This window comes from Pseudoliparis swirei, chromosome 22, assembly GCF_029220125.1.
Source record: "Pseudoliparis swirei isolate HS2019 ecotype Mariana Trench chromosome 22, NWPU_hadal_v1, whole genome shotgun sequence".
NCBI classification, from domain to species: domain Eukaryota; kingdom Metazoa; phylum Chordata; class Actinopteri; order Perciformes; family Liparidae; genus Pseudoliparis; species Pseudoliparis swirei.
The window spans coordinates 22668866-22685568 of record NC_079409.1 but is presented as its reverse complement, the minus strand read 5'-3'; the positions used below and the strand labels follow the sequence as shown (position 1 = coordinate 22685568).

Below are 16703 nucleotides of genomic sequence, written 5' to 3'. Positions count from 1 at the left end.
CTCACCCCATCGGGGCTGTCCTGACCTCTCTGTGACCTCTCTGCCTGTGACCTCTCTGCCTGTGACCTCTCTCTGTGACCTCTGTCTGTGACCTCTCTCTCTGTGACCTCTCTGCCTGTGACCTCTCTGTCTGTGACCTCTCTGTCTGTGACCTCTCTGTCTGTGACCTCTCTGTCTGTGACCTCTCTGTCTGTGACCTCTGTCTGTGACCTCTCTCTCTGTGACCTCTCTGTCTGTGACCTCTCTGTCTGTGACCTCTCTGCCTGTGACCTCTCTGTCTGTGACCTCTGTCTGTGACCTCTCTGTCTGTGACCTCTCTCTCTGTGACCTCTCTGTCTGTGACCTCTGTCTGTGACCTCTCTGCCTGTGACCTCTCTGTCTGTGACCTCTGTCTGTGACCTCTCTGCCTGTGACCTCTCTGTCTGTGACCTCTCTGTCTGTGACCTCTGTCTGTGACCTCTCTGCCTGTGACCTCTCTGCCTGTGACCTCTGTCTGTGACCTCTCTGTCTGTGACCTCTCTGCCTGTGACCTCTCTGTCTGTGACCTCTGTCTGTGACCTCTCTGCCTGTGACCTCTCTGCCTGTGACCTCTCTGTCTGTGACCTCTGTCTGTGACCTCTCTCTCTGTGACCTCTCTGCCTGTGACCTCTCTGCCTGTGACCTCTCTGTCTGTGACCTCTGTCTGTGACCTCTGCAGCCTCTCTGCCTGTGACCTCTGTCTGTGACCTCTGTCTGTGACCTCTCTGCCTGTGACCTCTCTGTCTGTGACCTCTGTCTGTGACCTCTCTCTCTGTGACCTCTCTGTCTGTGACCTCTCTGTCTGTGACCTCTCTGTCTGTGACCTCTCTGCCTGTGACCTCTCTGCCTGTGACCTCTGTCTGTGACCTCTCTGTGACCTCTCTCTGTGACCTCTCTGTCTGTGACCTCTCTGCCTGTGACCTCTCTGCCTGTGACCTCTGTCTGTGACCTCTCTGCCTGTGACCTCTCTGTGACCTGGTGACGCTGCTTTACTCCTCCCCGATCACAGCTCGGTTCCTCGGAGCTGTGATCGGGCGTGGACTCGAGTGCAGACGGCATAATTGTTATTGATTGCACCAGGAAGTTCAGAAACGGGAGCGGCTGCAGCCATTTGTACAGATTACTGACGATAAGCTTTTAATTACACTGGTTGTTGCTGCTGTGGGCCGCAGGGGGCGGAGCTACTGGGTTTCTGGTTGTCCTCCAGAGACCGGAGGACTTCATATCGGGTTTCTGTCTCCGTCTGTTTGTCGTTCTGCGTTCAACCGTTACCCACATCGTAGTTATGACACAAGTTTCACACTCCGCTCCTTCACGTGGGTTAGGGTACAGTAGGGTACAGTAGAGAACATTAGGATACAGTAGAATACAGTAGAGTGCAGTAGGGTGCAATAGGGTACATTAGAGTACAGTAGGGTAGAGTACAGTAGAGTACATTAGGGTGCAGTAGGGTAGAGTACATTAGGGTGCAGTAGGGTACAGTAAAGTATAGTAGGCTACATAAGTGTACATTAGAGTACAATAGGGTGCAGTAGTGTACATTAGAGTACAATAGGGTACAGTAGAGTACAGTAGGGTGCAGTAGAGTAGAGTACAGTAGAGTACAGTAGGGTGCAGCAGAGTACAGTAGGGTGCAGTAGAGAACATTAGGATACAGTATAGTACAGTAGAGTACATTAGGGTACAGTAGAGAACATTAGGATACAATAGAGTACAGTAGAGTACATTAGGGTACAGTTGAGAACATTAGGATACAGTAGAGTACAGTAGAGTACATTAGGGTACAGTAGAGAACATTAGGATACAGTAGAGTACATTAGGGTACAGTAGAGTACATTAGGGTACAGTATAGTACAGTAATGTACAGTAATGTACAGTAGAGTACATTAGGGTACAGTATAGTACAGTAATGTACTCATTAGGGTACAGTAGAGTGCAGTAGAGTACATTAGGGTGCAGTAGGGTACAGTAGAGTGCATTAGGGTGCAGTAGAGTACAGTAGGATACAGTAGAGTACATTAGGGTACAGTAGAGTACAGTATAGTGCAGTAGGGTACAGTAGAGTACAGTAGGATACGGTAGAGTACAGTAGAGTGCAGTACAGTAGGGTGCAGTAGAGTACATTAGGGTACAGTATAGTACAGTATGGTACAGTAGGGTACATTAGGGTAGAGTACAATAGAGTACATTAGGGTACAGTAGAGTGCGGTAGGGTGCAGTAGAGTACAGTAAGATACAGTAGGGTGCAATAGGGTACAGTAGAGTACAGTAGGGTAGAGTACAGTAGGGTGCAGTAGGGTACAGTAGAGTACAGTAGGGTGCAGTAGGGTACAGTAGGGTGCAGTAGAGTACAGTAGGGTACAGTAGAGTACAGTAGAGTACAGTAGGGTGCAGTAGAGTACAGTAGAGTACAGTAGGGTGCAGTAGAGTACAGTAGAGTATAGGGTACAGTAGGGTACAGTAGGGTGCAGTAGAGTACAGTAGGGTACAGTAGAGTACAGTAGGGTGCATGAGAGTACAGTAGAGTACAGTAGAGTAGGGTGCAGTAGAGTACAGTAGGGTGCAGGAGAGTACAGTAGAGTACAGGAGAGTACAATACATTAGGCTACACTACTCCAAGAAGACAAATGTACGATGACGTCATTTTGAAGTCGTTTGGGTTTTTCTAAAGCTGGCGTCGTGACGAAAGATAAGAGTCTTTATCGCTCCTCTCTTCAAACTCCTTGTTTTTTTGTGAAATGTGAATGATTAGTTTATCTGAAGTGAGATATGAATGATTAGTTTATCTGAAGTGAGATGTGAATGATTAGTTGATCTGAAGTGAGATGTGAATGATTAGTTGATCTGAAGTGAGATGCGAATGATTAGTTTATCTGAAGTGAGATGTGAATGATGTTCTCGTTGCAGAAAGAGCGTGACTTGGAGTTAGCGGCTCGCATCGGGCAGTCGCTGCTGAAGAAGAACAAAGCGCTCAGCGAGAGGAACGAGCTGCTGGAGGAGCAGGTGGAGCACATCCGAGAGGAGGTGTGTGTGTGTGTGTGTGTGTGTGTGTGTGTGTGTGTGTGTGTGTGTGTGTGTGTGTGTGTGTGTGTGTGTGTGTGTGTGTGTGTGTGTGTGTGTGTGTGTGTGTGTGTGTGTGTGTGTGTGTGTGTGTGTGTGTGTGTGTGTGTGTGTGTGTGTGTGTGTGTCCTCACGTCTCCTCCCATGTGTCCCCTGTAGGTGTCTCAGGTGTGCCACGACTTGTCCATGAAAGACGAGCTGCTGCAGTTCTACACCAGCGCTGCCGAGGAGAGCGAGGGGGAGTCGACCACCTCCACCCCGTGAGTCTCCCCTCCTTCCTCTCTCTCTCTCTCTCTCTCCGTCCGGAGCGATGAGAGTTTTAGTGGAAAGTGATAGAGAGTGACACAATGAGGCGTTCGCCGCGACCGAATAACACGTTTTATAGTGAAGGAACGGATGATGGACGAACCTGCTGACTCACGTTTCTCCATTGTGTGTGTGTGTGTGTGTGTGTGTGTGTGTGTTTACAGTGTGCGTCCCAGTGAAAACAATGTGTCAACTCCAATTTCTTTCCCCCTGGACTCCTTGCAGAAGAAACTCAAAGATCTGGAAGATGAAAACAAATCATTGCGATCGGAGGTACACACACACACACACACACACATTACACACATATTACACAGAAGCTCCTGCAGACACACACACACACACACACATTACACAGAAGCTCCTGCAGACACACACACACATTAAACAGAAGCTCCTGCAGACACACACACACCCACACATTACACAGAAGCTCCTGCAGACACACACACACATATTACACAGAAGCTCCTGCAGACACACACACACACATTACACAGAAGCTCCTGCAGACACACACACATTACACAGAAGCTCCTGCAGACGCACACACACAGTATTTATTTTACACCTCCAGACCTTGAATGGTAAATCTTTGGATTCCATTACTTGCAATTAAATATAGTTTCCAATAGTGATGAAACCCCATGTAATGAATTAAAAACACATGTAATGATCATTACATTCTGTGTGTTTATTCATGTATGTGTATTACAGTGCTCATCAACGTTGTTTATCGTCATTAATGTTTCTTAACATGTTGTGTTTCTTTTCTGTGAAGGCCAGTCATTTGGAGACAGAAACGATCTCCTATGAGGAGAAAGAGCTGCAGCTCGTCAACGACTGCGTCAAAGAGCTCCGTGAGTGGCTGCAGTCACATGACGCTCAGCGTCACGCGTGTCACATGATGCTCAGTGTCACATGACGCTCGGCGTCACGCGTGTCTCCTGCTGCGTCTCCCTCTAGGCAGTGAAGCACTCTCTCTCTCTCGGTGTCTCCAGGCGACGCCAACCTGCAGAGGTCCTCCATGGCCGAGGAGCTGGGCAGGAAGACGGAGGACGCCTCCCGGCAGCAGGAGGAGATCACACACCTCCTCTCGCAGATCGTGGACCTCCAGAAGAAGGCCAAGATGGTAGAATCACCCAAACACATCTCACACAACGCCGTTAGCTCTCGATGCTGGGCGTTGCACGCTCGGACACATATGACCTCCAGGCGTGTCTGGGTTTGATAACTGTTGATACTGAAAGCACAGAAACACATCACGCTCAGCAACTCCACCGCTCATTACTCACGTAGCGTTTTCACTCGCTTTCTTCCTGAAGGACCCCTGAGCTGACCTCAGTGCCTGCATAAGCTTTACTCATCCTAACCAGCATTAAGCCTTCACATACACACATACCAGGAGAATAAATGAAACAATTAACAATCAATAAAAATAAGACATACATGAAAATATTGGGGGGTCAATGTCCGGTTTGTGATATTGTGTCCTTTGTTACTGAGGGCCCCACGTGGGTCTGGACTGCGGCTGCGTGCTCGGGGCGCGGTGTGTTTCACTTCCTGTGTGTGTGTTCGCAGTACGCCGTGGAGAACGAGGAGCTGACTCAGCACTTGGGCGCAGCCAAAGACGCCCAGAGGCAACTCACCGCTGAGGCAAGGCAACCAGCCGCCAACCAACACTGCATGTCAGATCTGACACGGCACCGCCATCAAAGCCCATTTCAGACCTTCACCTCACCGTCTCGGTGCTGATCTGTGGTCCGATGTGGTCCTGAGAGGCGCTGGACGCATACACAGTACACACAGACGGAGCTACACACTCGTGTTGAGAACGCGTGTCGTAGTTCCCCCGCTTCATCCCTCTCTCCATCCGCTCCCTTCCTCCAGTTGCAAGAGTTGCAAGATAAGTACGCCGAGTGCATGGAGATGCTCCACGAGGCCCAGGAGGAGCTGAAGAACCTGAGGAACAAGACGCTGCCGCTCAGCACGCCGCGCCGCTTCCACTCTCTGGGTCTGTTCCCCATGGTGAGCGCCGCGAAGCCCCCCCCCCCCCCCCCGTGCTCCGAAATAATCACTGCACCTGCTTCTCCAGGACTCTCTGGCAGCTGAAATAGAGGGCACCATGAGGAAGGAACTCCAGATGGACGATCCAGACGTAGAAGAGCAGAGGTACGGTCAGCTGAGCGAGAACAGAGCTGGAGAACGGCTCGTTGATGAGTAGCTTCACCGTGATGACTTCACTGGTCCCTCAGACTGCAGCCGAAGCGAGTGTTCCAGACGGTGAAGAACCTGAACCTGATGCGCCAGCAGCGGTCGTCGCTAGGCCCCTCCCCCCTCAACATCCCGGGCTCCAACCGGACGTCGTGCCTCACCTCGGAGCGCTCCAGCAGCGTGGGAACGCCGCGCTCCAACTCCATCTACGGTAGCGACCCGGGCAGCGGGGTCATCCTGGAGGGTCCGGACGACGGGTACGGGGAGGAGGAGGAGTCAGATTTACATGTTCAGTGTGTTGCTCCTCATCTCCAGTCACTACGGCGTCGCCACTTTACTTCTTGTGTTTGTGTCTGTTAGTGTTTCTATGGTTTGTGTTAGGATTTAACTCATGCCTGAGTTTCAGGTTTCAGTTATTAGCTCCTCCCCTTTTCTCATCTCACACGACAAAGAGACTGAAACCATTCTCCTCCTCCCCCCCCCTCCCCCCCAGGTCAGAGGACTCCAACAGGCGGCCCCCTGGTACTCCGGGGACCCCCGGCAGCAGGGACCTGGAGGCGGCCCTGCGCCGCCTGTCCCTGCGCCGCGACAACTACCTCTCGGAGAAACGCTTCTTCGAAGACGAGCGCGAGAGGAAGCTGGCGTATCTGGCCAAGGAGGAAGAGAAGGGCAGCAGCGGGGGCCCCGGGACGCCCACGGAGAGCCTGCTGTCGCTGTGCTCGCATCCCTCCTTTGGGAGCGTCTGGTCGGGATACTCCATGTACAGGTCCTACCTGCCGGACAAGTTGCAGATCGTGAAGCCGCTAGAAGGTGAGTATTCCTCCGGTTCTGCACATAAAGAAAGTCCAAATCCAAAAGACTCTCACGATGATGATGATGATGATGAAGGTTTTCAGAATCTAAACCAGAGCGTGGCACCTGATTCAAATAGTGAATCCCCAAACACTCTGAGGGGTCCGACTCCAGCAGCACAAGCGATATCTGATTTCCCATCAGGCCAACTGAGGTCTTCCTGAGCTCCTCACAGGGTCAGAGGGCCGAGGACCTCCGGCCTCTGGGGCCGAGGACCTCCAGGGCCAAGGACCTCCGGCCTCTGGGGGCCGAGGACCTCCGGCCTCTGGGGCCGAGGACCTCCGGCCTCTGGGGCCGAGGACCTCCAGGGCCAAGGACCTCCGGCCTCTGGGGGCCGAGGACCTCCGGCCTCTGGGGCCGAGGACCTCCAGGGCCAAGGACCTCCGGGCTCGCGGCCCCCCCCTCAGGGCCCCGTTGGCACCCTGCTGGGTGCCAACGGGGCAGCAGGAGGGCTTAAAGGACCTGCAGCACTCCTCCAGACGGCTGCTGGTCCCGAGTGTAGACCAGTGGACAGACGGCTGCCAGTAGACTTGACTCTTAGTTCTGAGTTGTATTCCTTGAATACAAGTCGACTTAAATATGACTTTTTCTTACATTTGAGAGACTCGACAGGTATCAATACCTCAAAGTGATGTTACATAATCTACCGCAATGGCGTCACAATTCATGAGAGCAGGGACTGTCTAGAGGTCTTTATTATCCAGTGATTCATTATGTCAATAGTGTATTGGTTGTGGAGTTTGGAGAGTTTAACTGTTGCTATATTTGGTGTTGGATATTTATCATAATTTATTATCATCTGAGTAGTTCAGGAACTATTTTCTCTCCACATCCAAACACCGTGGAGTTGGTGAACGGAGCAACGTCTCCGTGACCCTGCAGTGACTCGCCTGCTCAGCATCGCTTTACAAGTGAAGTCCACGAAAGAAGGAAACACAGCCTTCACAACCCTATTGTCTGTGTTGTGGCCCCACCTAGTGGTCAAACTCGGTTACACCACTTAATGCATGGTCGGAAAGAAAATATTCAAAGTGTGATGGTTGGTTGTGAGAAATAAAGTAGAATCTCTGGCAGCATAAATACATCACACATCATTATTCTGGCTTTTGGAGAAAAGTCCAGACACTGACCCAAAAATATTCCCGTCTCCTTCACTCCTCTTTCACTCCTTTTCTTTTCCTCTTTTAGGTTTTGTCTCTTTCACTTCTTCTTCTGTTTTTTTCATTCTTGATGATTTCTTAAATAAAATCTCACACATCTTCTGAGTTTATAGACGTGAAGAGGCACTACCGAGCCGCTCTAGACTCACAGTAGATGACATGTAGAGGCGCTACCGAGCCTCTCTGGACTCACAGTAGATGCCGTGTAGAGGCGCTACAGAGCCGCTCTGGACTCACAGTAGATGACGTGTAGAGGCGCTACCGAGCCACTCTGGACTCACAGTAGATGACATGTAGAGGGTCTACAGAGCCGCTCTGGACTCACAGTAGATGATGTGTAGAGGCGCTACAGAGCCGCTCTGGACTCACAGTAGATGACGTGTAGAGGCGCTACAGAGCCGCTCTGGACTCACAGTAGATGCCGTGTAGAGGCGCTACAGAGCCGCTCTGGACTCACAGTAGATGACGTGTAGAGGCGCTACCGAGCCACTCTGGACTCACAGTAGATGACATGTAGAGGGTCTACAGAGCCGCTCTGGACTCACAGTAGATGATGTGTAGAAGCGCTACAGAGCCGCTCTGGACTCACAGTAGATGCCGTGTAGAGGCGCTACAGAGCCGCTCTGGACTCACAGTAGATGCCGTGTAGAGGCGCTACAGAGCCGCTCTGGACTCACAGTAGATGCCGTGTAGAGGCGCTACAGAGCCGCTCTGGACTCACAGTAGATGCCGTGTAGAGGCGCTACCGAGCCGCTCTGGACTCACAGTAGATGCCGTGTAGAGGCGCTACAGAGCCGCTCTGGACTCACAGTAGATGCCGTGTAGAGGCGCTACAGAGCCACTCTGGACTCACAGTAGATGACGTGTAGAGGCGCTACAGAGCCGCTCTGGACTCACAGTAGATGCCGTGTAGAGGCGCTACAGAGCCACTCTGGACTCACAGTAGATGCCGTGTAGAGGCGCTACAGAGCCGCTCTGGACTCACAGTAGATGCCGTGTAGAGGCGCTACAGAGCCGCTCTGGACTCACAGTAGATGCCGTGTAGAGGCGCTACCGAGCCGCTCTGGACTCACAGTAGATGCCGTGTAGAGGCGCTACAGAGCCGCTCTGGACTCACAGTAGATGCCGTGTAGAGGCGCTACCGAGCCGCTCTGGACTGATGAGTCTCCCTCTCCCCTCCAGGCTCGGCGACCCTCCACGCCTGGCAGCAGCTGGCTCTGCCCCACATGGGGGCGGTGCTGGACGACCGGCCCGGCGTGGTCAGCAAGGGCTTCCGCACGTTATCACACGACCGGGAGCCAGAGGACCGGTGGCAGCTGGACCAACCGGAGGAGGACGAGGCGTCGTGCGACTCGTTCGGCGGCTTGTCGGCAGAGAGCTCCGCCCTCGTGGATCTTCCTCGCTCCTCCTCTTCGCCGCCCGACTGCAAAGACGACGATGACGGCCGAGCGGCTGCGACGCGGGGCGCCGCGCGCGGGGCCAGAGACGCCATCCGAGTAAAAGACGGACTCGTTGCAAACGTGCCGCTTCCCTTCTCTTGCCTCTCCCCTCCTTCTTCTTCTTCTTCTTCACCTCCTCTCCCCTCTGCTTCCGAGATGAACGGGCACGCGGACCTCAAGGAGCTCCAGGACCGTATGCCTGGTGAGGGAGCACTTAGCTGAGGTCACTGCACTGCGTCCATGTAGCCCTGCAGCGGGGGGGAGGGCGGGCGGGGGGGCGGGGCATCACCGGACATCTCCCAGTGCGACGCCGCTCCCTTCACGCTCACACACCGGCACATCCATCCCAGCGGCAGCCCCTGTGTGTGCGACGCCATCGAGCCCCATCACAACCAGAGTACACGGCTATTTATGTTCATATCTTCAGTTTTCCTTCTCTCACCGCCACACGTTGCCTCATTTCAACCAATCACACTCCTCTTCCTCCTTGGCTCTCCTCTTCGTCTGCACCTTCAGGGCGTGTTTGACGGTTCTGTCATAATCTCCATCTTAGGCTCCATGTTTTGTCCCTCATAGTAGTGACAGTCCTACCAGCTACCGGCTCCATGTGAGGAGTGTGAGCACATAGCCTGTAGATCAGCTGTTATAGTGAAGAGGACATTTATTTATTCATTCATTCATTCATTCATTTACCTACTTACTTACTTACTTACTTAGCAAACTACCAGGAGTTTAGAGGATGCATAACAATAATCTGATGTGACACTATAATACAACGTGTTCCTCCTCACTTAGGAATGTCTCAGAGGAAATAAAAACACATCTTTAACCAACACTTTGAATCCTACTATCCCCAGATCTCTCTCACACACACACACACACACACACACACACACACACACACACACACACACACCTGGACGTGCAACACCGTCTTTATCATTATTATATTATTACATTAAATAGGACCTCCTGCCAGATGCTTAGACAAGAGAAATACTGATGATAAATTACATTAAAATAACTGAAAAATGTAAATAAAAGAGCAGCAGAATATGTTAGTTACTCGTGAACCGCCCCGTATCTCTCCACTGTCCTGTACCTCCTGTACGCTGGTGGCTCCTCCCCCTCTCCTCTCCCTCTCGGTTCTCCACTAACAGCCTCGTCTCTCTCCTCCTCTCCTCTAGTTAATTTCCCAGGCAGGTGTATGTCCAGCACCAGCTCCACATACACCTTCACCACCTGCAGGATCCTCCACCCGTCTGACCAGCTCACCTCCGTGTCCCCGAGGTAAACATCTTCAATCTTGTTATTATGATGATGAGCACATAATGGCACAGTGAGGGACCTACCTGGATCCCTCATGGCACAGTGAGGAGAGGGAGCTCTATACCTATCAGAAGAGATGAAGTCCTGGGCTCTGAGCTGGACCTGGTCCTCAGCCCGGGAGCTCCCCCCCCCTCTTGTTCCCCTCCAATAGAAGTTGAGGCAGGGCTGCTTTGATGCCAGAGCCCCTGACCTCATGCTCTCTGTGTCCCTGCCGTCTGATTGGCCCTGGCAGGTCATGTGATGAGGAAGCTGAAGTGGAGGTTGTCATGGCCCAAGTAGAGCACTGAGTGAATTCACTGGGGCGACCAGGGTGAGGCGCTGCATGGGAGTCCTAAAGCCTGCGTGTGTGTGTGTGTGTGTACCAGAATAACAGCCCCCAAAATCCCCGAATATTTGCATCGTCACCTTCAACATGGCCGACCTAACCCCCCCCCCCCCCCCCCCCCACGGCGCTCTGATGGAGAGCATGGAGACCTGGTCTCATGGTGGCCTTCATCAGCTGAGGGTCTATTGTAGGTGAGGGTCTATTGTAGGTGAGGGTCTACTGTAGGTGAGGGTCTACTGTAGGTGAGGGTCTACTGTAGGTGAGGGTCTACTCTAGGTGAGGGTCTACTGTAGGTGAGGGTCTACTCTAGATGAGGGTCTACTGTAGGTGAGGGTCTACTCTAGATGAGGGTCTACTGTAGGTGAGGGTCTACTGTAGGTGAGGGTCTACTGTAGGTGAGGGTCTACTCTAGATGAGGGTCTACTGTAGGTGAGGGTCTACTCTAGATGAGGGTCTACTGTAGGTGAGGGTCTACTGTAGGTGAGGGTCTACTGTAGGTGAGGGTCTACTCTAGGTGAGGGTCTACTGTAGGTGAGGGTCTACTGTAGGTGAGGGTCTACTGTAGGTGAGGGTCTACTCTAGGTGAGGGTCTACTGTAGGTGAGGGTCTACTGTAGGTGAGGGTCTACTCTAGGTGAGGGTCTACTGTAGGTGAGGGTCTACTCTAGGTGAGGGTCTACTGTAGGTGAGGGTCTACTCTAGATGAGGGTCTACTGTAGGTGAGGGTCTACTGTAGGTGAGGGTCTACTGTAGGTGAGGGTCTACTGTAGGTGAGGGTCTACTGTAGGTGAGGGTCTACTGTAGGTGAGGGTCTACTCTAGGTGAGGGTCTACTGTAGGTGAGGGTCTACTCTAGGTGAGGGTCTACTGTAGGTGAGGGTCTACTGTAGGTGAGGGTCTACTGTAGGTGAGGGTCTACTGTAGATGAGGGTCTACTCTAGATGAGGGTCTACTGTAGATGAGGGTCAACTCTAGATGAGGGTCTACTGTAGGTGAGGGTCTACTCTAGATGAGGGTCTACTGTAGATGAGGGTCTACTGTAGGTGAGGGTCTACTCTAGATGAGGGTCTACTGTAGATGAGGGTCTACTCTAGATGAGGGTCTACTGTAGGTGAGGGTCTACTCTAGATGAGGGTCTACTCTAGATGAGGGTCTAATGTAGATGAGGGTCTACTGTAGATGAGGGTCTACTCTAGATGAGGGTCTACTCTAGATGAGGGTCTAATGTAGATGAGGGTCTACTCTAGATGAGGGTCTACTGTAGATGAGGGTCTAATGTAGGTGAGGGTCTAATGTAGATGAGGGTCTACTCTAGATGAGGGTCTAATGTAGATGAGGGTCTACTCTAGATGAGGGTCTACTCTAGATGAGGGTCTAATGTAGACCGGTTCACAGCATGTTGATGTTCAGGTCTTAAACTAAGAGGACTTGATGACTCATTAACACTGTTTCTTCATTCACACCCAATTCTCCCCTCCCTCCCTTTTTCTCCCTCTCTTCCTCTCCTCTTCCTCCATCACCCCTCCCTCCCTTTTTCTCCCTCTCTCCGTTCCTCTTCCTCCTCGCTCTTCCTCCTCCCTCTCTTCCTCTTCTCTTCCTCCTCCAGCTCCGCTCTCTCCTCCGGTCAGAGCAGCACCTCCCTCGGCCCCCCGACCCCCTCCTCCTTCTCTCCTCTCCCGTCCTCCGGCCCCCCGACGCCGCGCCGCCTCTCCCTCTCCCTCGCCGAGTCCTCCACCCACCTGAGGGACTCCACCAGGACCACCAGCACCTCCCTGGGCCTGGTGCGCCTCCTGCTGGAGAACGGCATCTCCGCCTCCGTGTACGACCCTCGCAGCTGGGACCGCCGAGGCTCGGACGCCGCCGGCGGCGCTTCCACGCCTGCGGGGGGCGGGGCGCGGGCGGCGAGGGGCGTCGGCGTCCCGGAGGAGGAGGCGCCCGGACGACCGGCGAAGCGCCCGGACTCCCTCCTCCTGCCGCCCTCCCCCCCCCCCGACTCCCCTCGCTCCAAGTCGGCCTCCTCCGCCGCCGAGCGCTCCGTGTTCCAGTTCAGCCCCGCCGCCGCCGACCCGCCGTTCCACGACGCCTTCCTCGCCTCCAAGCCGGCTCGGACCATCCTGAGGGAGGTGCTGGGGGAGGCGGAGCCTACGGAGGCCGGCGGCCAGGCGGAGCGGCTGGACCTGCGCCTCGTGGACAAGCTGAAGCGCTTCCGCACGCTCTCGGCCCGCCGCGGCCCCGGTTCCCCCGGCGGGTCCCTCGCGGCGCCCTTCGGCGGCGTGCTCCCGGGTTTGAACGCCGGGCTGCGGAGGAACTGGAGCTATCCGGCCTTGGTGGGGGCCAGCATGGCCATGAAGGACCCGGGAGGCCCCCCCAGCTCGGAGATGGTCGCCGCACGCCCGACGCCGCACACGCAACACGCGGCGCTCGCACGGGGACGACACGCCGCGCACACGCAGCGCACGCCGGCCGCCAGCACCAATCAGACGCTCCGCGGGCCGGAAGCAGCCAGAACACAGCCGGTCAGACAGACACACGGCCGGCCGCATGGCGCCCTGCGGCACGGGGGCGAGGACACGGGGACATGACGGGAGCTTTTCATTGGCTCGTCGTTGGACACACACACACACACACACACACAGCGTCATGTGTTCCCAAGCCAAATACTCTAATGACGATATAGACGACCTCCAGCTAGAGGCATGCACAGCAGGGCAGACTCCTCCTCTAAAGTCATGTGACCAGGGCAGACTCCTCCTCTAAAGTCATGTGACCAGTGCAGACTCCTCTAAAGTCATGTGACCAGTGCAGACTCCTCCTCTAAAGTCATGTGACCAGGGCAGACTCCTCCTCTAAAGTCATGTGACCAGTGCAGACTCCTCCTCTAAAGTCATGTGACCAGTGCAGACTCCTCCTCTAAAGTCATGTGACCAGGGCAGACTCCTCCTCTAAAGTCATGTGACCAGTGCAGACTCCTCTAAAGTCATGTGACCAGTGCAGACTCCTCTAAAGTCATGTGACCAGTGCAGACTCCTCTAAAGTCATGTGACCAGTGCAGACTCCTCTAAAGTCATGTGACCAGTGCAGACTCCTCTAAAGTCATGTGACCAGTGCAGACTCCTCTAAAGTCATGTGACCAGTGCAGACTCCTAAAGTCATGTGACCAGTGCAGACTCCTCTGTTGATGACCAGTGCAGTAGTTGTGTGTTGCATAATGTTATATATAATATATATATATCACACTGGGTCGTGACCTGGCGGCGGCTGCAGAGCTTCTCCTCCTCAACCTGGACGATGCACTTTAAAAAGAGAAACGAGACATTTAATGATGCGAGGTGACGGTTTGTTTCCCCCAATAAAGACGGTCATCAACAATTCTTCTTTAAAACTGGTTAACAGCAGCAAGACGTTGTATTTTTTTAAATATATTATTTGGTTTTTTAATTTAAAACAACCAGAGTTCAGGATTTAGTTAAATCTACTGGCAGAAATATAATCTAATATGCAGTAGGTGTAATCTACAACGTCGCCACTAGGTGGCACTAAATCCTACAGCCCTTTAAATCTGTGATGCTACAAGTAAACTGAGTGGAGCTGAAGGATGGAGAGACTAAAGAGAGAGAGAGGCTCGTCTAGTACCAGTCTTCATGTACGGGTTGGATTATGATTGTTTTATGCTGAACTGTATTTATATTTATTTAAATATGGTTAATTTCCTTAAAAGTATCAGTGAAGATTGTCACCTTTATTTTTGGGCCACTGAGGACTTTAAAGGTCCTCAATGCACTGAAGATGAAATGTATATTGTCAAATGGCCCTCGAGATGGTGTTCTACCCCCCCCCCCTCCAGATGATACCAGCCCCCCCCCTCTATATATGTATTTTCCCAAAGAAACCCAGATTGGGGCTTTAGTGAGCTCATGTGACTCCTCACTGTTCCTATGTGCCTAATAACAGCCAACACACACACACACACTCTCACACACACACTCACACAGACACTCACACACACTGTGTGTGATGACTTTATTATTTGAATGCAGCAGAGAGGGAATAACTCACGCCTCTATAACGAGAGCAACGTGATGTCACTGCATCTAAACCCGCTGAGGGCCACACACACACATATACACACACATACATATACACACACACATACACACATACATACACACCTCATTACTGTCTGTGTGTGTCTCTTTGTTTTCGGGAGAAGATTTAATAATCCGCAGGGACACGTAGCGTATGAGCCGGGACATGGAACAGGTCCGACACACACACACACACACACACACACACACACACATATACATACACACATATACACACACATATACACACACAGCAGCAAACATGCTTGTGGGGGGAGAAGAATAAGCAATATTAATCATTAACAAATGTATGTTTCCAAGTATAAAGGAGTAACTTGAAATATCCACATGTTGGTTTCAGGGAGCGTTCTCCCAGCGGCCACCAGGTGTCCTGCAGGTGTCCACCAGGTGTCCTGCAGGTGTCCACCAGGTGTCCACCAGGTGTCCACCAGGATGACACCTGGTGGACACCTCGGGGACCTTCTGTCTGTCTTACTCGTCTCTATTCAAAAAGGGGGCGTCGCTCACCGTGTTGTTAACTGTGATTGGATCGCCAGCCTGTCTGAAGACGTCGGGCCTCTGACCTCGTGGTCTGGTGGAGTCCTTCAGGGGGGGAGGGGGGCTCTGACCTCGTGGGGGTCTGGTGGAGTCCTGCAGGGGGGGGCCTCTGACTTCGTGGTCTGGTGGAGTCCTTCAGGGGGCTCTGACCTCGTGGGGTCTGGTGGAGTCCTTCAGGGGCTCTGACCTCGTGGGGTCTGGGGGAGTCCGTCAGGGGGGGGCCTCTGACTTCGTGGTCTGGTGGAGTCCTTCAGGGGGGGGGGGCTCTGACCTCGTGGGGGTCTGGTGGAGTCCTTCAGAGGGGGGGGGGGGCGGTGGAGCTGCTTATCGAGGGAGATTAAATATATGTATGAAGCATTTGGGTTATTAGCCTCGTGTAATGAATGTCCGCTGTACATGTTGAAGTGAAGGATTGTATTTATGTTTTAATCACATTTCATTGGATGGATCGTGTTTGATGATGAAGCTCCCGGGATGAGGATGAGGGTGAGGGGTGAGGATGAGGGTGAGGATGAGGGTGAGCAGACGGCACATTGCTGCACATCTGGACTCAGAACACATGTTTGGACCTTAAAGAGGAACCAGGATCCTGTGTCCGTGTCACACGGCCTGCCGCCCTCAGGACGCCACGCTGACCTCTCTAAAGATGAACTGTGACGTAGAACAGAAACACGGAGAGAGGAAAAAACGCTCGTGTTCAGGGACTCAAGTTCTTTTCTCCAGACCTCCAATAAACAGAAAGACGTGAACCACGACTCGTTTGCCTCATTCGGGTCAGAATGACATCATCTGGTGAAGATCCACTTCGCCCGGGCGGAAACGTGGAGCCTCGGGGGACCTCCATCAGGGGACCTCCATCAGGGGACCGGCCTCGGGGGACCTCCATCAGGGGACCGCCATCAGGGGACCTCCCTCGGGGGACCTCCATCAGGGGACCTCCCTCGGGGGACCTCCATCAGGGGACCGGCCTCGGGGGACCTCCATCAGGGGACCACCCTCGGTGGACCTCCATCAGGGGACCTCCCTCGGGGGACCTCCATCAGGAGACCTCCATCAGGGGACCTCCATCAGGGGACCGGCCTCGGGGGACCTCCATCAGGGGACCGGCCTCGGGGGACCTCCATCAGGGGACCTCCCTCGGGGGACCGGCCTCGGGGGACCTCCATCAGGGGACCTCCATCAGGGGACCTCCATCAGGGGACCGGCCTCGGGGGACCTCCATCAGGGGACCGGCCTCGGGGGACCTCCATCGGGGGACCGGCCTCGGGGGACCTCCATCAGGGGACCTCCCTCGGGGGACCGGCCTCGGGGGACCTCCATCAGGGGACCTCCCTTGGGGGACCGGCCTCGGGGGACGTC

General features: G+C 53.5%; 1 protein-coding gene across 6 annotated transcripts in view; it reads left to right on the top strand.

Annotated features, from left to right (window-relative positions):
* The window catches only part of trak1a (trafficking protein, kinesin binding 1a), a 43655-nt gene extending 29786 nt beyond the window's left edge, over window positions 1-13869 (top strand). For 5 of the 6 annotated variants that reach the window (XM_056443600.1, XM_056443599.1, XM_056443596.1 and 2 more), the window contains 13 exons: window positions 2926-3042; window positions 3238-3338; window positions 3549-3657; window positions 4166-4244; window positions 4386-4516; window positions 4966-5040; window positions 5275-5412; window positions 5480-5556; window positions 5640-5855; window positions 6092-6408; window positions 8793-9251; window positions 10237-10339; window positions 12308-13869. In XM_056443600.1, the coding sequence (XP_056299575.1) occupies window positions 2926-3042; window positions 3238-3338; window positions 3549-3657; window positions 4166-4244; window positions 4386-4516; window positions 4966-5040; window positions 5275-5412; window positions 5480-5556; window positions 5640-5855; window positions 6092-6408; window positions 8793-9251; window positions 10237-10339; window positions 12308-13283 (2898 nt within the window). In that variant the 3' untranslated portion in view covers window positions 13284-13869. Of the gene's footprint in view, window positions 1-2925; window positions 3043-3237; window positions 3339-3548; window positions 3658-4165; window positions 4245-4350; window positions 4517-4965; window positions 5041-5274; window positions 5413-5479; window positions 5557-5639; window positions 5856-6091; window positions 6409-8792; window positions 9252-10236; window positions 10340-12307 lie in introns of those variants that run through there. The other variant, XM_056443601.1, reaches the window with a different exon arrangement.
* Window positions 13870-16703: the final 2834 nt, after the last annotated feature.